This window comes from Dysidea avara, chromosome 6 (assembly GCF_963678975.1).
Source record: "Dysidea avara chromosome 6, odDysAvar1.4, whole genome shotgun sequence".
In the NCBI taxonomy this organism is placed as follows: domain Eukaryota; kingdom Metazoa; phylum Porifera; class Demospongiae; order Dictyoceratida; family Dysideidae; genus Dysidea; species Dysidea avara.
The window spans coordinates 29,382,493-29,407,663 of record NC_089277.1 but is presented as its reverse complement, the minus strand read 5'-3'; the positions used below and the strand labels follow the sequence as shown (position 1 = coordinate 29,407,663).

The 25,171-nt window shown below is 37.1% G+C and overlaps 1 protein-coding gene across 1 annotated transcript; it reads right to left on the bottom strand.

The window, feature by feature from the left end:
* Positions 1-2,063: 2,063 nt before the first annotated feature.
* Positions 2,064-3,777, bottom strand: LOC136258590 (E3 ubiquitin-protein ligase TRIM71-like). The gene has a single exon (XM_066051928.1). It carries the CDS (start codon positions 3,351-3,353, stop codon positions 2,160-2,162), a length of 1,194 nt encoding a protein of 397 aa, XP_065908000.1. The 5' UTR covers positions 3,354-3,777; the 3' UTR covers positions 2,064-2,159.
* Positions 3,778-25,171: the final 21,394 nt, after the last annotated feature.

The window sequence follows — 25,171 nt, the reverse complement described above, 5'->3', positions numbered from 1 at the left end:
GAATAGTGGAATGGAATGATGGTAATTAGATAATTTCACCCAGTGATTACCTCTTAATAAAGACCACCTCTTTATAAAGACCATTTTTACTTTGATGTTTAAATTGCTGCTATCTTGAGTGTATTCCCATAGGATGGTCTTGATCAGTTGTGCATGTGCCACAATTCTAGTAAAGTCAGAGTGAAAATCTGATTTTTAATACAGCAATATCCCCATGCAAAAAAAATGACTTGGCTGTACAAAAACAAAGTGTCCATGAAACTGATGAAAAAAGGAACTAATATCTGGTGAGGCCACGTTAGCTAATACCGGCAACTATAAATAAAAAATCATTGACTCGTGTAGTCTTGCTGCATTCCGGCAAGTAATTTAGACACATTTGTTTCTCCACTACACTATTTTAAAATGTATCACTTTACTAGCCAATTAGAGTTAAAGGGAATGCAGTCAGACTGTACGAGTCAATGATCAATGTTATATTATAGATTTTTGTAATATAGTTAGTAGAATCTGACAGCTCTCTGCATAAAGTCATCCAGGGATAGCTTGTTATTGTTGGTAATGACTATTAATTTGTTAAGGATTATCTATTCATATCATCAATAAATTTAGCTATACAGTATGCAATATAGTATTCTGATATAATATTGTGGTGCTGTATAGCTGGGAAGCTTGGGCTGTCCTACTGTAACCTCTATAAAGAATGACCAATTCTGCATATGGATTTCAAGATGGTATTAAATACCCAATCACAACCAGCTATTAATAACACACTAGGAGCTGCAAATCAACTTGAATCCAATAAGAGCTAGAGGTATAGGTAAAAGATGTAGCTGGCTAACTGAAGTGTAATCCCTCCTACAGTAGATCATGATCATTTCCTGAACCAGACAGTCAATATACACTAAATCACCACTTCCTTCCATCACAAACTAAAGCTGCCGCACACGTACTGCTATAGCTAACTGTAAATTTATATAAGTGTAAATCTATGACAATTACAACTTTTTGCATCTGGCTGTATTATAAGTTATTATTATCATTATTAGTTTAATGGATATACAAACACGCAATACTAAAACAGAAGTTTAGTCACTAAGCCTAGTTACACTATGTCACACATGTAAGTACCATTTGTTGTGAACACAAATTATGCTGTATTGTATGACTGATTAACTGGCTACCAAGTGAGTAAAAACTGAAAATCAATATCACATTCAGTTTATTAATATTATTATTATTATGGCTTTCTGTTCACATGCCAATTTAAAACACAGTTACTCTCTAGTACTAAGCATCACATGTAATAATGGAAGTGACTGCTTTATTATAGAGTATAGGTAGTTAAATTTGCATTACTAGTCCTGAAAAGTTTTCAAATTTTGAGTTGGCACTGGGGGAAAATGTATTAAACACGTAATCATTCATATAATAATATTTTTAACACACTTCCTGCAATTTTGATCATGGACATCCTAAAATGTACCAGACTAAAGTACCCTTAGGGATCAAAACAGTTCACCACAACAAGGCATCCAGGGTAGTGTTATTCAGTTGTTGGTAAAGACTGTTACTCAAGGATATGATTCATATAGTTTGCTAGCACATGCAATAACGTTATTGGTAGTGTACACATGTAGGTGACCTTTCGTAAAGTTAGTATGAATCAGAAGTGTTGATCTCTCTAACAAAACAATCAAGAATTAATTCTTAATAAGGATTAGCTTGCTATTAATAATTAATTGTACTATAATGTACTATAAATACCACAATACATATATTTTACAGTTATTTAACCTGTATATACATATTCTAGAGTGAAAAGTACACAAACAAACACTTACATACAGTATGTGCACATGTATAAATATTGTTTCTATTTAGTAAAGGTCCCCAAACAAAACACTATATACAACTAAATGATAGTGATACAGAGTTGATTAGCTACAGTGAAAATGCAAGTTACAACTACGACTGCCGCAAACGCTCAAAAAGCAGTCACTAAATATACTTATGTCATACAAAAATGATTTAATATACGTAAGTCAATATAACTAATGTACATACATAACCACAATGCCATATTAGCTACTTACGTACATAAAATTAAAGTGCAATAAAAGTATTATTAGTATGTGCATTCCTACATAGCTATGTAGTTAGTCTAGAACAATTGAAAATATTTGTACTCGGTTGTTAAGATGGTCACAAACGTGGATACCATCTTTAGGACTGATAGCTATCCCATATGGAGAGCTAAACTGGCCCTCCTTGGATCCATTGGACCCAAAGCAATGTATGAAATTGCCATCTTTGTCAAAGACTGACACACGGTGATTGTGATCGACAACCAAGATGTGTCCATTTGAATCGGAAGTTAAACTGCGTGGATGATGCAACTGACCTCGGTCACTTCCTTGCACACCAAATTTGGTGATGTAGTGGCCATCCAACTGGAAGATGTGTATGCAGTGATGTTCATAATCAGTAACAAGAAGTTGGTTGTGGATATTGACTGTCACATCCTCAGGATCACCAAGCCATTCAGAACCAAATGAAGTGCAAAAGTGAGAATCAAACCGAAACACTGATATACGCCTATTTTGACTATCAGCAATATACACCCTACTGTTATGTGTGGTAATGCCAAATGGAAATTTTAGTTGTTTATCACCACTTCCTTCACTGCCAAATGCTAACATAAATTCTCCCTCTTTGTTAAATTTCTGCACCCTGTGGTTATTGGTGTCGACAACATACAAACAGCTATCGTTATCAAATGCAAGTGATATGGGGCCATTAAATTCACTATTGCCACTACCCTTGGTGCTAATACTTCTGATAAACTGATCCTGGTTATGACCATCAAACAAATGCACACAATGATTGGAATAATCAGCCACTCCCCAAACTCCTTTATCTCCGAACCCAACACCCCAGCATTGACCCAATTTTTCATATTCTATTATTTTAGTAGGCTTATCTATTGCCTGGTAGTAATTATTGGTAATTTTGATGGGAAAGGGACTTCCTTTAATACGTTGTCCATTAATGGACACTGTAAGCATCGCCTCTCCAACTTGTGCAGCCACAAGCAATGCAACATAGCTGCCATCACCAACATCCCTGACCTTTCCTACAGTTGTGTTACCTGTGGGTGCCTTTAGTTCCACAAGTACCAAATCACCTCCTTCCTTGCAGTGCTGTCCATCATTCTTTTTTGCTAAAATTCTTAATTCTACTGCCTTGTTTTGGAAAATGCTTTTGGGAAGGTGTTTAATTTCAGAAGGATTTGTGTCCGTGAAAAGTTTTCCTAGTGATGTGAAAGGCGTGTTGGAAGGGTCAAAGCCCATTGGGTCTGACTCAGTAGGCTGAAGATTTAATTGTGCACAACTTTTACGAATTTCCTTAACTTGATTCTCTGTTTCCTGTTTTTTCTTTTTCAGTATTTGTCGATTGGAAAATTTTATTGATTTTTTGTACTTCTGTTACACTGTCATGAGCCACCTTTATTTTTTCCAGTTGCACTGTCAATGCTTCCTCTTTCCTTAGCACCGCAGCATGTACTTCCTTCTTTAGTTCCTGTCGACTTTCGTCTAATTTAGCAAGCTGTTCCTCATAACACTTATCTATCCTCATATTAATTTTGTTACCTTGTGCTTGTATTTTTGCTTTGGTACTATTGATTTTTTCTTTAGCTTCATGCAAATCATCACTTATTACACTAAGTGGGGCAACAGCACACGCTAACATTTCCCTATGTTTAGAAGCCATTTCTTTTACAGTCTGGTATCTGTGGCCAGTGTGGTCTGTTGACATGCAATGGGTGCATATGAATTTCTCACACGTTTCACAGTAATAATCCTGCTTTCTGGTGGGATGATCCAGACAGCTGTGCATACCATCATCTATTTCAACTACTTCATGTGATTTATTGCTGTGATATGATTTGCACACTTGACATAAATAGAGCTTACAGCTAGTACACACTGCAACTACTGGAACGTCAGCATTTTGACAGTCATCGCATTTCACTGCTGATTCATTTTCTGATTGTTTCAAGATGTCAAGTAACTTTTTACAAAGCACCTCTGAGCTGTTTTGTCTTGCAGCCATATATGATCACATTGGCAATAGCAGTTGGAAGAAGTTAACAGTTTTGCGTAGATCAATAGCTTAGTGGTTTTCTAAAAGAAAAAGTCCATCAAACACTCAACGTGCAATACTTTGCATATTATAGTTATAGTTGTTATGTGGCAGTCACTAAGATGAGTAGCCCCACCCATATAATATTTCATTTAACAGTATAAAATATCAACAATCTTTTCCATGCTACAGTATTATAATATTATACTATGGTTATGCCCCACCCAAATAATATAATATGCCCCACCCAAATAATATAGTATGCCCCACCCAAATAATATAATACTCCCCACCCTAATCACAAATCACTCGTATTAATAATCATGTTGATAGGGCACTCAATTAGCTACAGATAGCATACTTTCTATTATAGATATTAGCTAACCTTGAATGTTTGACTAAAGCTATAAGGATACCAGTTCAATCTGTCTCAGTCTCCAATGTGTATTGTAAAAAGTCACAAGCCTAAACCACAATCACGTGAATGTGAAGTCACAAACCTCAAAACCCTTGACACGGCCACAGGCATGCATGTAGTCTCCGGCTCACCGCTCGCCTTTTGGTTTTTAGCTACCACGGTACAGGTGTACCTCGATTATTTTTACGTGAAGTCAGTGAGCTATTCAGGCCGATTTCAGGGATGGATCCTTGGGGAGGGGTGTGTGAGAGATGTGTGTGTGTTGTGTGCAAGTGGAGGGGGGGAGGGGGTGGGGTGGAGGGGACAGGGAGCTGCAAGTGCCGCCCCTCCGTCTACACTGACGCACATTAGAGTCATTTGTATTTGTATTTGTATTTTAAGGATAAAGGCTTATGCCTGTACATCCATAAACAAAATTAATAATTATTATGTACTTAGCTATTCTAATTACTATACAAAATCAAATAAGCAATTACTATAGTGTCTGTCCAGCAGTGTTTTAAAATCATTGACAGAGGGAGAATCAACAATAGATTGGGGTAATGAATTCCAGTCATTGATTACTCTGTTACTATACTGAAAAATTAGATCTTGTATACGAATTAGTGTGATGTTTGAATAATTTCCTTGTGTGACCTCTTGTTACAGTAGAAGTGGATGGGGTAAATAAATGACTTTCTATATCATAACTGCCTTTGAGAATTTGGTACAAATATATCAAATCACCCCTTCGTCTACGGTGTTGTAAAGATGGTAATGAATACGTGAATACGTAATTCTACATTAATGTTCAGCCAGTGGTGGACTCAAAGATGAGGAGAAAAGCAGAGGGTAAAAGTGCCCATTACCCACTGACCATCTCCATCCTCAAACCAAAGAAATAGTTCATACAAAATCAAGTTATCTCCAATAGAACATTCAAATACTCTAATAGAACAGTCATTACCTCCAAGCGTTTCATATTACACACACAGTTATAAGAAAAATAAAGTAAGCAGGAGAACACAATTTACACAAATTAAAGCAAAAACAAAAAAACAAAAACGGAGATTAAGTTTACAGATTGAACAGTAGAAATGTTCTAGCACCAATATTTAAACAGGCTGTAGGACCAGGTGTCCTACAGACCTTCAGCACTTGTACTGTAAAGCCTTAATAAATATAATTTAAGAAAGCAAATTACCCCTTTAATACTCTTTTGTACCTCTTTAATGTAAAATCATTGTATGTGTAGAGCATTGGCTGTGGATGTCCCATGACTATACGACACAAAACACTTTAAGGTCATGTGTACAAATAGCTATCCAGCTTTTTGAGTGGTCTACATGAGTTCAGTGTTGGGATAAGTTACAGTGGTGATTTCCATGTGTAGCTTACAGTACAATAACTACTCTAGACAAAAATTTAGTATACAATGCCTATAGCTTCAAGAGGGCTGTGGCCCCAGACCTCCTGGTGCACCCCTCTTTCCAAACCCTAGATCTAACCCTGCTATACAAAATAATTAATGCTCAAGGTAGTACATAAATATGTGATATTCAACTACATAATTTATATACCTCATATTCCTGTGGACGATTGTTCAAGACAAATTTGTATACTGACTTCTATAATATTATTCAGAACAAGAGATAGTAAAATAGGGATCATGATCAGTCCTTTAATCGTGAGATGCTGTAGTCAGAATAATGGACACTCCATTCTCTTGTTGAGTAAGTTGAGTTCCAAAAGACACAGGAACATAATGTTGCTAAAAGTTTTAATATTGGTTTTAGTAGTTAACTTGTCTCATTAAATTGTCCACATATCTAGTGGCATTTTTTTCTTGGATTGGCTAGAGTATTTACAGTATCTCCCTTCAAAGTTTGCAGCTGTCATGATTTGATAAAAACGGCAATAATGGTGCTTTATTCCATGCGGGTATGTTAATTAGGTTGCCACATTTGGCCAATTTCATTATATCTCTTTGATCAGTTTTGGAAATCAGTATAATTATGCCAAGTACTAGCTAATTGTGAAATATTTTAAGCTAAAAAGTCTTACCAATTTCGGAAAATATTTTAATTTGACCAATTTTGCCCAAAACTCTTTCCAATTCTGGAAAATATTTGACAGTTTTGGAAACTTACAACACAAAATTAATGCGGCATGCTTGCCACAATTGGCAAAATGTTTACTCTACTTAAATAGCACTGACAGCAAGGGAAATTTGATTGTGGGTATTGCTATATCCATACAGTATTGGATTCACTGTTATGAATCAGCAGTAATGTGTGCAGTAGTGTTAGACTTCCTAATTTACCCATAACAGTAAATATCACTGTTTTTAATGTGCATGATATTGGTAGGCCTTGAGCCTATTATTCTTCCAGATTTTCCTATTACTGTATTCTTTCCAGAATTTCTTAAAATAATTATCCAACATGAGACCTAATTATATTTATTTATTTAGGTGTATACCAGGCTTGTTGTAATTACCCAATGAAAGTAATCAGTACAATTACAATTACTTTTTGAAGCCAATCTAATGATTACAATTACAATTACTTCAGTATGTAAAATAATGATTAATAATTACAATTACTTTTCAATTACTGCTGTACATGTGGGGTTAGAGCTGGGTGATATACTGGTATTGTTAATAATCTGTGATATTTAAGTCATACTGGTTTTGATGCCGCCTGCAGTTTTTAATACAGCCATACCATCTGGACACTATGGCCTCCCTGTGGGCTTGTTTCATCCCATATTTAGAAGGTAACCAGACATGTGACAATTAATGTTTGTAGGCAGGTGCTGATGTAGTCAGCTAACCAAACTATACGTAAACAAGTTTGTTAGTGGTAGTTTGTACCTGACGCTTGCTGAGCTACCATGGGTATTTGGTGCTTTTATTGTGGTAAATGGCAGTTACTTTAATACCAATAGCTTTTACATTAATACTGTGATACTTTTTATGGGAGGTATACCGTTTGTTATTTTTCAACACTGCCCAGCACTAATTGGGGTACAACAATAACTTACTTACAGTTCTCCAGCATTAATCTTAAGGTACGTCTATTAACTCTTCAAACTTTTTGGGTAATAGTCTACATATATTTTGGTCTGAGAACATTGCCACTATGGCTGAATACACACTCAAATGGTGCAAATGTTGCTGCTATTCTTTGCTATTGTACTTAAAATGGGGTATTTATTTGCTTTTATCTTCCAAAATTTTAAAGGGCTTTCATCCTTTGTAAACTCTGCGTCATCCAGATACATTTAAATGTTTCTCTACTATTGAACATTATGTACCCCATGGGTATCCCATACTGTACATAAAATGTTTAACTATATGGTCAACAAATACACGACATATAATATCAATAATTTATTGTAGCTACATGGGCCACATGTTATACACATGGGATTGTGTACATAGTATAGTCAAGTTATGGAGTAGTACTTTTATATAGCATAACTTTGATTACTTTAATTTAATTACATAATGATTATTGACTGAACAGCTAATTACAATTACCATTACTTTTATGCTCAGTGAGCAATTACAATTATAATTACAATTACTTGAAAATTGCTAATGATTAGTAATTAATTACAATTACGATTACAATTACAACAAGCCTGGTGTATACAGTATCATGTGCTATTGTGATATCAAGTGAAGATAAAAATTTTAGGATGTTTCAACTGTCACTAAAGAAATGCATCAATCAAACACAGCTACGTAGCTGTACACAAAAATGAGCTTCATATAAATCACAATCTTTATAATTACTTTCATCAGAATTTGTATCCCTAGAGCCCTCAAGAATATCTCCAACCAAGTTGGCCGATTCTTCTTGTAATATGTCCGACAGCTTCCTAGAATTATTCTAGCAAAACTAACTACCCATTATTCTTTAAATTATGCTGCCACAACAGGCTCAGGCCTACAGATATTGGTGTTAAGAAAATTTGCTACTTAAATTACAATCCAGCTGAAATCCAGCTGTACCAGGTACAGTATGTACTTTCTGGTATAATGGCAGCACCAGCATGCATATTGTAGCTTTGCAGATGCAGATCAGTCTTAATCATCAGAACTGACTGACTGTCACAGTGTTAGAAAGCACATATCAAACAAGAAGCAGATGAATGCAATGAAACATGAAACTAAAGTAGAAGAGGTGTCTATAGTACTGGCAGGATGTATGCATGTAACTATACACTTTGGTGCTTTAGACTAACAAAGTATCACCATGTTAATCAGGAGCATAATTTACCAAGATCTTTAAAAGTGCATGTCATTTGCTCAACATATACTGCTACTTACTTGTTTCATTCTCACAGGTTTTGAATTAGAAGATGGCTATAAGGCTGATCTATTAATGATGAATTATAGGGTACAATATTGTGTGTTTAGCTATTTCACCCAGCCAGCCTCACCTTAATTCATAATAGCCTTTAGCATCACAAAATGTCTGGCTAGCTACCTATGTCCCTCTCCAGTTCTGCCTTTCCACCCTACCTTGAGGTTAAAACAAATAATTGATGAGCTTTTTGTTGAATATGTTGAAGGTGACCAATCAAGCAGGATTGCTTTGTTAGATGAAAATAACAAGGTTATGATTAGGATGGTAACTGGGAAATCTCTTATGAAATGGTTGCTACTGCAAAATTAATGAATTTTGAAGCAAAGTTATAGATGGAGAAACAAAAGTACCTCTCAGTATAGCAGTTGAAATAGCCCTATCAAGCAACTCAATTGCGGATCCAGGATGGCAAAAGTCCTCCCCACCCTTCCCTTTGTGGAGGAGCCATAGTTAGCTACTTCTTTTGATTGAAATAAAGGCCAAAAATGAATTTAGCTATACTCATAAAGAATATGCATATTATTGCAAACTCACCTGAAACCAAAGTCAAAGCAACCGTCAAACTGTTACCCAGCACCTTCATGCGTACCAAGCACCTCTAAAATAATTATCGTGTTATTATTATATCAAAACACAATTACATACAACTATAAAACAAAATTAATATGAAATATAACTGGAGTATTTAAGGCATGATCAGCTCGAGTTGCTACCAGTACTTGAGAGCTGAAGAACTCTCCTCAAAGATTAATTGTAACAGTTCCAAGAATAGCTGTTTTCTACAACACATATTGATTTACACTGTGTAAGTCAAGCTGTTATTATTTTTGAGATTAGCACCATACAAGGGTAAATATAATTAACACAATAAAAGAGTTCTTGAGTTCAGCTAGAACTTGGGAGAGCTAGGTGTCTCCTCAGAGTAGTAGCAGTCTTCAATAGCACAGTCTTTTGCAGCTGGTGGACATTGATATCAGTTACTCGCTGTAAGCTCACTTCACTTAGTAAAAATGCTGTCTGATAGAGATCCAAGTGCACCAAAGATAAGAGGCACTATCTCAACTGTGGTGTTCCATAAACTTTGTAGTTCAATCATCAAGCTTAAATACTTATCCACTTTTTCCTTTTCCTTTGTCATCACATTTTGATCCATTACACAGGCAATGTCAATCAGGTAAGTCTTTCTACTTTGCTTGTCAACATAAACCAAGTCAGGTCTTCTGGCTGATATCAGGTATACTAAAACTTTTGGAGGGGCCCCCTTTGACCCCCCTGTATCTGCCCCTGATTATTATTTTAATCTGCTGTGCAAAACCTCTAATAAGAGTATAAAGGCACAGATAAATAATTTGGTAAATTGCAATACACTCAAGTCTATCCCCACTAGTTTCTGTTTAAACTGTTCCAGTGTTGTGCATGATATGATATCATCACTTAATGAGTTCTAAATTTTTATTGAGGAGGGGAAGACTGAGTACAGGTAGAAGTTGATTCTCTTCATTGGTTGCTGAAACCTCATTTGGTGACCAAAAGATGGCTGGATATTGGCAGATATATCGATAAGATTGTGAATAATCTTGAACATGGTGATGGCTTTTAGTTGGTTCTGAATATGTATCAGTAGCTTCCAGTTTGGTCTTTGTAACATTTCAATAACACTTGAAGAGGTGGAATAGCTAGTTGTTAAAAACAAACCTTGCTAGGCCCCGGCCTATTATGCCCAAATTTTTACCTATTATGCATAAATTTTTTTTGAGCATTGCTCAAGAATTAAGCCTATTATGCTCAAAATTATGCTTTCAAAATCAAGATTATGCTCTAGAACTGACTGTTTTATTAGAGTATATTAGTGCTTTCTGACTGCTGTATTAGAGTAAGTGACTGCTCTATTAGAGTATTTCGATCTTATTTCTGCAAAGTGTGAATAACCAACAAAGAAGCGGTTTAATAAGTTCTATTACGTGTTTTTAAATGTGAAATGCACTAATAGCTAATACTATTGGCAGGCACGCGTATTCCGTATTTTAATGAAATTTCAAATACTGTCCCTATTATGCTGGCATTATGCTCAGGGGCGGATCCAGAGATTGGAATGAGGGGGGGGCACCTTTCTGAAAAACAGTTGAAGACCAAAAAAACTTGCTGAAAACCAGTTGAAGACCAAAAAAAAAAAAAAAAAGGTCATGAAAATAATAGCTAGTTATCCTTACCAACTATATCACGTCTGTTATGTAAAATAAAATCCTATTTATAGCTTCATAGGTAAGCTACACTGCCTCATGAACATTGTGACTGCTTTATTAGAGTAATTGACTGCTCTATTAGAGTATCTCGATCTTGTATGCAATTTCTTGAAGGGGGAGGGGGTGGCATTTGCCCCAAATGCCCCATCCTGGATCCGCCATTGATGCTTGATGCTTTTGGTCACCTATTATACTTTAAATTATGCCGGCATAATCGGCCGGGGCCTAAACCTTGCAGCACGCGTACGTATTTGAACTGATTCGATAGGAGATTATTTGTATGTGGTGCCCAAACAACGCAAGCATATATACATACTCTAACTGAATAGGTTTAACTAATGGTTTAATTATAACAGTTTTGCTAAATTAATCGATGGAGGGACGGTTTTGAAGATTTCGCTGTAAAAAACCTTTGACTCTGTTAGCTAGCTTTGTTAGTAATCTCTTTGATGTGTTGTGACCAGGAAAATATTGAGTTGATAACCAGGGGCGGATCCAGCAGCTGGCAAGGGGAGGGGCACAAACAGGCTAAGTTGTAAGTGGTTGGATTCTCTTATTAGTTGCTGCATTTTTGAAACAGCAAATGATCACCTTTTTGTAGTGTCTCACTACTGATTTAGCCATTTTGCCTTTGCAGATGGTTGTGAAGTCTTTAAAGGCTATTAATGTCTTGCAACACGATAATTATTTTTAGAGGCGCTTAGTACGTACGAATGTACTAGGTGACAATTTCATAGTTAGACTGATTTGCTTTGGTTTTATGTGAATTTGTAATAATAAATGCTATTAAAATGTGCATATTTTCATGAGTTATAAGGCCTGATGTAAGTTTAGTAGCTATTTTAACCAAAAAGAAGTAGCCTAGCTATGGCTACTCCACAAGGTGAGGTGAGGGGGGGGGGGGGGGGGGGCATTTGCCCCAAATGCCCCATCCTGGATCCGCCATTGATAACCACACCAAGATACTTAGTGTGGGTTACTTCACGAATGACTTGATTGTGTAGAAAGTATTTGGTTGCATACAATAATATTTTGATATTTTGTTTTATTAGTGACTCTTAAAAACTCACATTTATTGATATTAGGTCATCTTCCAGCTGGCTGCCCATTTTCAAGTGTGTATAGATCCTGTTGGAGTTTCAGGCAGTCTTCTTCTGATTTGATGGAGATGTAGTTGTCGCTTGCACTACAGTAAGACATTGTCTACATATAGTCTGACAGTAGAGATTAAATTGTTTGGTAGCTAAATAGTCTATATGTGACCGGGCCTGCGAAAACAGGGCATGTGGGCACAAACTACACTCTGTGACTCTACAGGTCATATCTCAGTACTGGAATAGAATATTTATATTCTGTAACTTGCATCATAAAGCCGATTAAATGCTTACTAAGAGCTGAAAATTGCATTGCCATAGCATAATAATACAAAATGTTACGGGTGATGAAAGTTTGAAAAAGTAGGCAAAAATCATGTGCCCACATGCCCTATTTTTGCAGGCCCAGTCACATATATTAAACATAGGAATAATAAAGGCACAAGGATGGGACTCCAGATGTCAATCTGGTTGGATCACTTTGTTCACCATTTATTACTACTCGTTGGGATCTGTCTTTGCTGGTGTAATTATAAGTCAGTTTTAAGACTTCACAACCATCTGACAAGCAGACAAATAGACACTACTAAGAGGTAATTGTTTGCTGCAAAAGAGTTTGCCATCTCCCCCAACTACCTACAACTTAGCCTGTTTGTGCCCTCCCCTTGCCAACTCCTCTGCAACTCTAATGCAGTGACTAGGCCTGCGTCAAATATGCCAGCACAATAAAAAAGCATAATATTTTGTAAATTTGACTCTCAGCACAATTCATTCAATATCAGCACAGAAAAAAATGCAGCAGCAATACAGAGCAAAACATCAAGTTATTTATACTGCTAATAATTGTTTATTGTTTCTATGTGGTTTCAGTTGCATCATCACTTTATAGATACATCATTACCTATTATAGTTCTTAACTACTTTACACATAATAGGTTGGAGTGCCATACCTAAATACTGGTATATTAGGTAGATATTTCAAAGTATGGAGCTTAATTCCTTGAAAATAGATCGACACTCATAGATGAACTGTCACTTTATAGTGAAATACTCTAATAGAGTATTCAATGATTAAAATGTTCCAAGATAATTGTAACAAGTGTTGCTAACTTAGGAGCATAATGCAAGCATAATAGGAATAGCGTAAGAGCATATATAATGGGGGAAAAGTTTGGGAAATTTTGGGAAAAAGAGGTTGTGTATATTTGACTCAGGCCTAGTAGTGACTGGTCCTCCTTGTTCTTCATAATAATATTATCTTCCTGGAGCTGTGGGAGAGGATTGTTATAAATGCTGATTTATCAGTAGTGATTATCACCCCTTATCTGGACTGCCAGCCATTTCAGGTTTGGCATTTGTTGCACAATTCTACAGGATTTCTCAATTCTACAGGATTTATTTACATTTTTGAGGGTAGACTATAGTACGTTCGCGTTGAGCTGAATCCTCAAAAACATTTAATAACTCACAGATGCAATTACACACGATCTTGAAATTTGGCTCATTTGTAGTACTGCTTGACCCACTAAAAATATTTCAAAATCTTGTTGTTCAAATGTTTGACATAATATTTATGGCCAATCAAATTTTTCACAATGCATTTCCTATGGAGAAGCCATATAAGTACAGTGTCCATTAGAGCCCTTTCCCGAACTTGTAATGGAGCCAAACCGTACGTGTCTGTTGTTGACACCTTTGCTGTTACCAATAATCATCTGGTTGGCAAAAAATGTTAACTCTGTTGAGAAAAAAATCCACTTTTAATTTTAAGCTGTTTTTCAGGGTTCAGCTCAACGTGAACATATTATAACATACAATTTAATTGGCTTATCAAGAAAATCAGTAGAAAGTCTTAGCTCCCATAAAATACACCAGCAATTATCAAACACATGAAGTGCGTATAGAGGGTTTTTACCTTCGTAGCCTAAAAGAAATCTATATAAACAAGTGATGTAACAATTTCTAAAATCTCCCTATCTGGGGATTTTATAGCCTATAGATATAACTACAGTAGTTACATATATTTAAAGTCTGTATAGTATTATTAAAAGTTATTTATTACAGTTAGCTACTATCAAGGAACAAATTTTAATATTAAGTTTTTGCAGTAGTTATACTGTAGCTACGTATCAACTTGATTGGGTAAGTGATTAAGGTAATACGTTCCTTCTTTGCTTAAAATATTTATAATAGTCTGTTGATATACGTCTACATAATTACTAACTAATTTCACCTCATGCAGGCATGAGGCAATCACATAATGGTATTTACCCACAACTGCAGAATCTGTAGTAACTATAGGCTACATGTTGGTATACAAATTGTGTTTAGAATCTAGTTTAGAGTTGTACTTACTGTAGGTATAGAGCGATATTTATACAAGGGTATATGTATGCCATCAATTGTAACCATCTCATTAACTAGCTGAGTCATCCCTGTCATAACTGAAAAAATGGATGCCAACCTTCAGTGCAGTCATTTACATATCACATGCAATCATTGCTGGAAATCAGTTACTTTGTTCCAATATGGTCACCATATTGGCATGGAGTGCCCATCTGTTCCCTTGAAATGTTACTATGGGTGTGGTGAATGCCATCCTCGTAATCAAATGGAGCAACATTGTCAACAATGTAGAGTAACTAGAGAAGCTGCAAGTATATCAGAGGACCACCAATTTGTTGCCAACTGCATTGGAGTAGAGGAAACAACCACCCAGTAGCTAACCTAGTAACTAGCTATTAAATACATAGTAGCTACGTAGTTACTTTTATTTTTAAAAATGTAATACAGTGTACATTAGCATATTGTATATATTCTGTCATATTCGAAATCATTATTATAGCTGCATAATTATCCACTGCATGCAACATGAGAACATGAATACAATTTTATCTCTGGTTATGGTGTATCCATGGTTGTGCTATAATATAGCGCAAGGGTGCTATAGAATGTACAGCAGTTGTACATAGTTACAGGGTGCATATATACGGTACCTACGTACTGTCTACACAAATTAAAGCTGCAGCAGAAATAGACTATACTCAGATAGTGGATGTAAATGCAATGTTATTATCATTTTCTTTCCTGCAATCCAACTTTTATCATTTTCATTTTATTTTTCATTAATCATAAGCCCCTAAGAGGATATTAGTGCTCTACATGTATAGTATACGAAAAATATAAATGTAGTTGAACAGTTGTCAGCTCTGTAGTTATAGCTATTACATGTATAGCTAACTGGATGGAACTTGTTGAGCATGAAAATACTTTGGTGCTTTGTATTTAGCCATAGCTATGTATCTGTATAATTATTCATACCAACTAGAAAGGTCCAGCAGCACAGAATCATATGTAATGACTCCTATTACTACTGATGATCATTAAGTTATTAACTTTGACGATAAGAGCAACTGTACATGTTACTTAACTTCTTTCTCAAGAATTTATCAGTTACAGCCACCCACCTTCAATCTAAACTCTCCTTAGCAACTGTACGTATGTATGTATGTATGTATGTAAATAAATATGTAAATAAGTAACATAGGATAATGTACAAGGCTGTTGGTACAAGTTACCTTCAGGCCTTTGGTGTGTTTACACCATAAAGTTTTAAATAATAATAATAGTAGCTTATAATGTGACTGTTAGACCCTCAGAATCACTCTTACAATTGGTACACATCAGCGTTGAAACTGGGTCACTACTGCTGACCCGGATGACCCACTGACCCGGATGTGACCGGGATTAAATTAAGCCGAGGCGCGCGATAAGAGCTATGTTTCGGGTATTCTCGAGCGAGCGAGACTACGTTTTGAGCGTTCGATTCGTGTTGAGTAAATGAGTAGTTATGTGATAACTAAGCCGGTAAGTTCATAATTTAAAATCAGTCAGTGGGTTTGGTTCCACGTAGCTACTGTGAGTTTACAGACAGCAATTGGGTGTGGCTTCATACATACTTAGTATTGCAATTTCCCAATATATTAAAATGGGTGTGGCTCACAAAAGTACTAAATATCCTGCTGCAAGACTAGACCTAGACTATATACAACTCATACATTAATCGATTAGTGGGCGTGGCTCCACGTAAGCTTGCAGACTGAAACGGACACAGTTTCATGCTACAGACTGCACTTACTAATAAATGAGCGTGGCTGAGCGTATGTTTGTAACGCGATAAGTGGGCGTGGCTCATGAAAGAGCTACGCGACTAGCGTTTATAGGTTTCACGTCGCCAAACGATCAATTTCGTTTCTCACGTGATCCAATCCGGGTCAGACCCGGATAATTTGTAAACCGGGTCAGACCCGGATGACCCGGAGAAAATGTGACCCGGTTGACCCGACCCGGTTTCAACGCTGGTACACATACACATGTAATAGCTACTCTTTGTATATATAGCTACGATTCTGTCATCATAATAAAATTCACATAACAAAGCATAATAAAATATGTACATCATGCATGCATGCATGCAGGCATGAAGCTGTGTAACTTCAACATCATGACCAGATTTGACAAAACCAGGCTAACAGACATCCATTGCTTTGACTTTAAACAATCATAACATGTCCACTCAGTATGCTATTGGCTTATACATTTGACACTATTCTCCATAGCATTGTAAAGCAGCTGGTCAAAATTTCAGTTTTATGGCCATGGAATACTTCTACGTTGAGTTATGGTCCTTCAAAATTATAACTCTCGGTGTGTGTGAAGCCTGGTTTTGTCAAATCTGGTAACATAATATCTTGATTCACTCCCATTATTAGCTCCATCAGTGCTTCAATGGGCATCACTATTCAGTGGCGTAGCCAAGGGTGGGCATGGGCGGGCATTTGCCCAACCATCACAGTTTCTTGCCCAACCATCACAAACTTTTGCCCAACCATCACAAGTAGCTAGTTTAAAATTCACGCGAGGATTCACAGCAGCGACAAAACAACCCTTTTAATACTGTAAATCGTAAAAATGTAGCTACCTCATTTTTTGAGCCATGACTTCGAAGAAGCTAGGGATTGAGATAGATGGTGTATCACGTGATCCATTACGCGGAAAATCTTTCAGGAAATCCCAATAATTACACTGCGTGTAGACGCACGTGCCACGTTCTTTGGCGCGATTTAAATTCGAAATTTAAAATGGCCCGGAGTCGAAGCGTGGTACACTATACACTATAGTCGTGGTACTGTATTTCTAAGTCACAGTGAGTGATAATCGTCAGTAGGATTCAGTGTGGATGATGCTGGCAGCAAAAGAGTTCGTTTCAGTGGACTTGTCAAGCATATTTTTGGATAAGGAAAGTACCGTATAGCCTAACTTACTGCTGATGAAAGAAAACGGAAAAACGTACTCTTCTAGATAAACAATAATGGCATATGTAAATGGAGCTGGAAATGGGGAAAAGGTCAAGTCATTATAAAGTGTCACGTGCACAATTTGTCTAACCGAGTAGTGGTTTACACCAGATTCATGCAAACTGTACGTTGGCTACTATAAGTCTGGGACGAAGCTTTCTTGGCATGCTGATATTTGTGACATGACTCATTGTAGTAGCGCCCCTGGCCTTCATTCGGGGTCATGTGGCGTTTACTTGAAAAACATTACATATCGCTGTGGTGGTTGGTCTGTAAGCTACACTGCCAGTTGATTGTAGTAAATATGTGATGAACTGTTTACATTGTTGGTTCTCGTAGGTTTAACAGTTTGATGTCACGTGATGCTCAGCTACGACGATCGTCGGATGCCTGCCCTACAAGTTTAATAGAATAGCATATAGCTAGTAGATGTTGCAAGCAAGCAAGCAGCATTTCAGTATTTACACTATAGTATAGGTAGCTAGGCCTTGTGTACATACACTTTTCATGTTTTTCTTTGATGTCTCATATGAAAGTGAGCGTGTTTCTTGTGTGTGTGTGTATGTAGTTAATTGATGTTATGCCCAACCATCAGATATTGGCTGGCTACGCCCCTGTCACTATTCAGTTGACTAGGCTACCTGGACTAGCTTGAACGCTCACTACTGGCTTGACATGATCAGTAGTCTTTGCTGGCTGCCTGAGTTTTCCCCACATTCCCAGGTTGGATTTATTGAGTCTTGCTAGTTAGGGAACAAGTAGCAGTAAAGAAACATGAATCACAATCCAAATAAAGGCTGCAGCACAAATTAACCTTTTTATAGAAACTAGCCAAACTTTCCCCACATTGTGTCAAGCTTCAACACTGAAAGTCATTTGTTATTGTTTATTCATTTATACATTATTGCACTGAATAGTCAGTGAATTGCTATTTTATATAATAGCAGTAATAATCCATGCAAAACAGCCAAGCTGAATAAAGGGTGTGGCCTTCAAAAGCCTGGGTGAAAAAATTGTGAAATTCAAAGGTGCAGATGTTAATTACAGGTATGCACATAATTATGTTGCATCCCATGACTATACAGGCTTGCACTTTAATTAGGGACTCTTCTTACCTGTACTCCAACACTGGACAATTAGCTGGTTTTTACACTTTTTAGCCTACTCATGGGTTCAGTATGCACAGGTTCCATTGACAATATTGTCCAGTGAACCGAACAACATACACTGTTAAAACTCAGGTGGTCATAGCACACTTAAACAGCAGCACACCCTAGGGGTGCAGTCACACTTTCAGGATATGGTGTGTAAAGCACATAAGACAAGCAGTGTGACTGCATGTACATTGATGTGTATGACACCAATATTTATACATGAAAAGCTAATCTCTGCCATTATAGATGATTCCAGTATTTAAAAGAGGTATTTTGTGGCATACTTTATCATTGAGGGGTTGTAAGAAGGATCACAAAGTATCAATTTCATTGAATTTATGTGTTTAAAATATAATTGTGACAATAAACTCATTTTGTGCTAAACCATTACACACAGGCAGTTCAGATCAATGCACAAGCTGGTATATATGTTTGTATCAGCAAAATTAATTTCCATTAGCTCATCGCTAAATAAAATACATCAATTATGTCATCAGACATCAGAATGTAAACATCAGTAAAGGGATAACAATACTGTGCACTAATGATCAGTGGGGCCAGTACATATCGTACTGTAGAACATGTAAGCCTTGGTTGAGTGAAATTAAAACCCACAATGAAACTCCATGCTTGGTGATATAGGTTTTAAATACATTTTGAAAGTAGAGATGTTAAAGTAGGTATGTTGCTGACTGACACATAGTGTTAATTGTGTACTGTTTGTAGATTGTTGACATTCCAGGATTGTAACACCAATTGTGAAACTGTAGATGATGCAGCATTTCACAAATAATACTGATTAGTAGTTGATTTTGATAATAGCTTGTCATGACATGCCTCCCACTCATAAATGCATTAAGTGGTTTTTGTCATTTGTAAACTTATGGTCACACTCTTATTAGTGTGATTGATGTGGTGTGCATACTACTCTTGTAAATATGTGCCAGTTTGGACAGCAATATCACACCTGTGTTAGTGTGTTATGACCACTTCTATATTAACAGTGTAGTAGTAAATCTTACAATATAATCAATAGTGCCTTACAGGGTTGGGTCATCCGGGTCACATTTTCTCCGGATCATCCAGGTCTGACCGGGTTTACAATTTATCCGGGTCTGACCCGGAGATTGGATCACGTGAGAAACGAAATTGTTCGTTTGACGACGTGGAACTTATAAACGCTATCGCGTAGCTCTTTCGTGAGCCACGCCCACTTATCGCATTACCAACATATGCTCAGCCACGCCCATTTGTTAGTAAGGCCACTTCAACTAAATCTTTTGTTTCTCGGGCAAAATTCAGCCAAATAAAGGTCGGTAGGTCGGTAAAATAAAAATAGGCTATTTTGCTAGCTGAAGAGTGATATTGTGAATCAAACTGTGGCTAAGCTACATTACGGTTGCTGTATCACTTGCGAGTAGGCAGCTATATGTTGAGATATTTAGTGTTACCTATACTTTTTGAGAGCTTAAAGATAAATTTGCAACTCCTTCGTGGCGTTGCCACTCTTTGCAAGGTGATCACGTGATTAACATAATTATTTTATACTGAAAAATATAGGGTCGGTCGGGCCCGAGAAACAAAAGATTTAGTTGAAGTGGCCTCAGTGCAGTATGTAGCATGAAACTGAGGGTATCTATGGTGAGGGGTAGCTATTGTCAGTTAGTCTCGCGTGGCCAGACCGCTTTTTTCCGTATATTGGGTGGGGAAAAAAGGTCTGGTGCAACTCCAATAGCTGTTTACTTCTGAGCCGTCCCCACATTCCGGGGACGCTAATTGAATAACATTGGTCACAAAGGAGGTGCCATGACGTCAGTAAGTTAACTAGAGATATGCTTATCCTTTAAACGAATCTTAATTTGCTCCGATGTCTCTTTTATAGCGTCTTGAAAGTTAATCCTCATCGTGTAACAAGACTCACAACCAGAGCAGGAGTGTAGGAATACTTCATAGTTTTACTGACGTCATGGCACCTCCTTTGTGACCAATGTTATTCAATTAGCGTCCCCGGAATGTGGAGACGGCTCAGAAGTAAACGGGTAGTTGGAAAAGGCGGATACGGTCGGACGCGGACACGGACGCGGACATTTTCAAAAAGCACTTTTACATTTATGTAACAGTTATTTTTCATACCTAATGCTGTTTTTACAGCAGTCTTCGCTTCGAGACCCAGGCGTCGATCCTTTCATAGCGCTTATCCATTTATAAGCGCACGTGCGAAGGACTAGACCAGCACTCCACAGCATGCCAAAGACCATAATGGTGTTGTACACATGTTCTAAAGTCTAATACAGAGTTATATAGTTGTAGAGATTAGCTTGTATCCCCCATGCAACTTAGCTTAGCAGGCCAAATCCACAATCTTACGCCTTTTAGTATAAGGCGCAGGCGCTTATACCGAGTGTTGAGGATTTCAAGGACCTGGCCTACGAGATTAAGTTGGGACATGCTAGATTAATCTCTGTGACTCTGAATTAGATTTCTAGAGCACGTATACAACACTGTAATGGTCTTTAGAGTGCTAGTCTATCCTTCGCACGTGCGCTTATAAATGGATAAGCGCTATGAAAAGATCGACGCCTGGGTCTGGAGGCGAAGACTGCTGTAAAAACAGCGTTAGGTATGAAAAATAACTGTTATATAAATGTAAAAGTCCTTTTTGAAAATGTCTGTGTCCGTGTCCGCGTCCGTGTCCGCGTCCGACCGTACCCGCCTTTTCCAACTACCGGAAGTAAACAGCTATTGGAGTTGCACCAGACCCTTTTTTCCCTACCCAATATACCGAAAAAAGCGGTCTGGCCACGAGAGACTAATTGTCAGTAGGTGAAGACTTCTTTTTTTTTTCTTTTTGGTCTTCAACCTACAGCTAGGCTGAAGTTGCAATATTTACTCAACACGAATCGAACGCTCAAAATGTAGACTCGTTCGCTCGCTCGAGACTAGCCGAAACACGTCTCGGCTTTAATTAATCCGGGTCACATCTGGGTCAAATCCGGGTCTGACCCGGATTGCTATCTGGGTCTGTGGGTCATCCGGATCAGCAGTAGTGACCCGGTTTCAACGTTGCCTTACAGTATTTGGTAGGGTGTTCATTGCTTGACACATAGGCATTGTAGATAATATAAATCCATGGAGGCTGTCTCCTTTTTCATTATGTGCCTCTGTTCATCATCATGACTGTAGAAATGAAACAACTTTGACAAAGCAGACTGGCATGGTCTATTGTATTCAATAATAGCAATACTGTTTTCTACTCTAACAACATTGAGATTGCTTGGGCAAGGATGAAGGACTTTTATACCAAGCTATGGACATGTACATCCCAAAGAGAGAGCAACAACTACCCAACAAGCTCCAGTAGTTTACATCCTGAAATACGAAGATGTTATGAGCTGTTGTAGGTTATCCTCAGCTAATTTAAGACTAGACTTATTGCATTTTGCATATGGTTCAAGGTAAATTGATGGTAGAACAATATTCTTTAACCTACCCCAGTATTTATTTATTTTATTTATTAAGGCTTTACAGCACAAGTGCTGAAGGTCTGTAGAACACCTGGTCCTACAGCCTGTCTAAAGTTGTTACAGAAAGTGTGTTTGAAAAGATGGAGAAAGGAGAAAAAATCCATGACTGGACCTGGGCAGCCTCGAACCTGCGATTAACGCTCGAATGCTTACAGGAGTCTGCCAGGTAGTCAGGATGTTTTCTCCTTGTCATATTCATGTATATGTATCCATAGGAACTCTAGAGAGTGACTTACTATCTCAAAGTACCCCCATGTGTAACCAAATGGATATTAGTTTATTTATTAAGGCTTTGGTAAGATTTATAAGTTTATTTCACAAATCCAATAAGATTTATAAGTTTATTTCAAGTGTCAAAACCTCTCAGTCTATTCAGCAACTATACCACAGTGTTCGTACTCTTTTTTCAATAAATACTGTTACCCTGAATTCTATCAATCAACTACTGACTGTATAGACTATCCTACTGACATGCCTATTATACCTTCAATTGATATCCAACCTGAGGAAGTTTTTCAATCTTTGTGTTTTTTGGAGGATGCTATTAAGGCAGGCCATCAATCCTAGAGTTTTAAAATAGTGTGCTGGTCCACTTACCCCTAGGCCCATTGCTTATCATGTACTAAGTTTGTGTATCAATTCTTGTTCCCTTTCTAGTAAATGGTGGACACATCTTATGGTCTTATATTCCCATACACAACTCAGGACCAAGGGCAGATATCAAGAACTATCGTCCAATTTCTCTGCTTTGTACTCTTTCCAAAATCTTGGATACATGTGTGTATGGCAAGGTATAATAGTTGACAAAGTAATCATGCTTGTCTTGCCATTACAGTTTGGTTTTGTTAGAGGCAGATCATCACTACAACAGCTGCTCCTCACTGCATGTAATCGAAACCCGTAAATCATCTACTCCCATGGATGTTATTCATCTTGATATAAGAAAAGCATTTGATTCTGTTCCCCAAAACCAAGTTATGGTCCCTGGGAATCTGTGGAAACTTATGGAAATGATTTAATACTTATGTATCTTCTTAATAGACGGCAACATGTACATATTAACAAGAGTTCATATAGCCTCTGTTATTATGATTAATATTTTTATTTTAGAGATACTACCTGTGCTTTCTGGGGTACTCCAAGGTAAAATTCTTGGTCCATGCATTTCTGTCATTATTTATATAGATTACCTGCCTGCTGCCCTTTTTAGTTGCTAATGGTATAAAATGTATATATACATGCAGCTAAGATGACTAAGGCCCCAATATTATACAAGAAGATCTGAGGCAACAATTGGTCTGTGATATGCACTTTATCATTCAAATGTACTGCTTTGCACTTTTGGTGCAACAATAGCCATATTGACCCAAGAGCCTCAATTAAAGACCTTTATTGGTATCATGATAACAACTGACTCTTCTTGGTCTGCCCACTGCAGTATGGTTACGTCCAAGGCCTATATATAAACAGCTATTTTTGATTCGTTGCAGCTATATAACCAAATCTACGTATTTCTATCAAAAAGCAGTTATATATTTCCTTCAACTTATGGACTGTTCTCAGATTTGATGGTCCAAACTTATATTCAGGACATCCAGCTTCTAGAAAATGTTCAGTGAAGAGCTGTGCAGGCAAGGTACTGTACATTCTTAATGATGCTTCATCTTACAGAACTAGACTACAGAGACTATATCCATGCTCCCCCTCATGTTTACTTATGAACTTATTAAGTCCATTAAGAATCTACCTTCACACTTTGATATCACCAATTGTATGCGTTTCAACAGCAACAGCTTGAAACCACACAAAATATACTTTTTTTTATTTCAGGAATTATAAGGGTACCTATATACTGACTTTACATGCTACAATTTTAGTTGCACACATGATTTTGTATGTAGTTTCTCTTGTAGAAGAAATAAACTGTGTGAGTAACTCACCCCCAATTCACTGCAGCTAAGCCACTATTAACTTTTGTGCTAGTTATAATGAATTGTAAGCAGCTTGTAATTTTCTACAGGTGTAAATATACGTATATAGTATACAGATTATACAGCTGATAAATGTAACTGGCTTTTTAAGGCGCCACTTGGAATTGAACTTGCATATTCCCCAGGAAATATCATGGGAACGTGGTTTACTCATGGCTTTGATACCCATCCAGTTCAAAGATATAAGATGCTTTGAGCATTTAATTGTGGGTTAACTGCATGTGCGTGTGCAAACATTCAATATTTAATTCAATCCAAACTTATATAGTACACAAACTTGTTTGCATATGCTATTTATGTGTGAACATTTACCAGCTAAGTTAAGTAATCATTAAAAAGTCTCCAGTTCTTGTTAGGTTAGGATAATCCAAAGGCTGCAGCACATGTTGTTGTCAGCAGACCTACAGTGCTGCACACTGTAAAGTGCTAATAAGAATAAGGTGACAGGATTTACATGTAATAGAAATATTAAAAAGAAAACAAAGGCTCATATAATCAGGATATTTTGCTTAACACTGGATTGTGAGCTAAACCAAAGTTAGATTGCATCTGCACAGTAAAAAAATGAATGGAGCGTTACATGCATAAAAGACACATTAATGCGTTCTTGCGGTTAATAACAAACTGACTTGGTGACACAGTTTTCTTGACCACATGACACTATACTGCGCATTTTTACATACGTAGTATGAGTACTGTATCAATGCAGCATGGTATCTAGAAATTATGTTCACACAGTCAGCTGCAGTCACTAGAGAAAGTTGTTTTATAATGAATTTCTTTGCTGGATGGAACAAGCTTCAACTGGCTATTACAAAGTGAATGGATTAGCGAATGCATCCCATATTGGTATATACCCATACACTAACTGCTAGCATTAAATTTT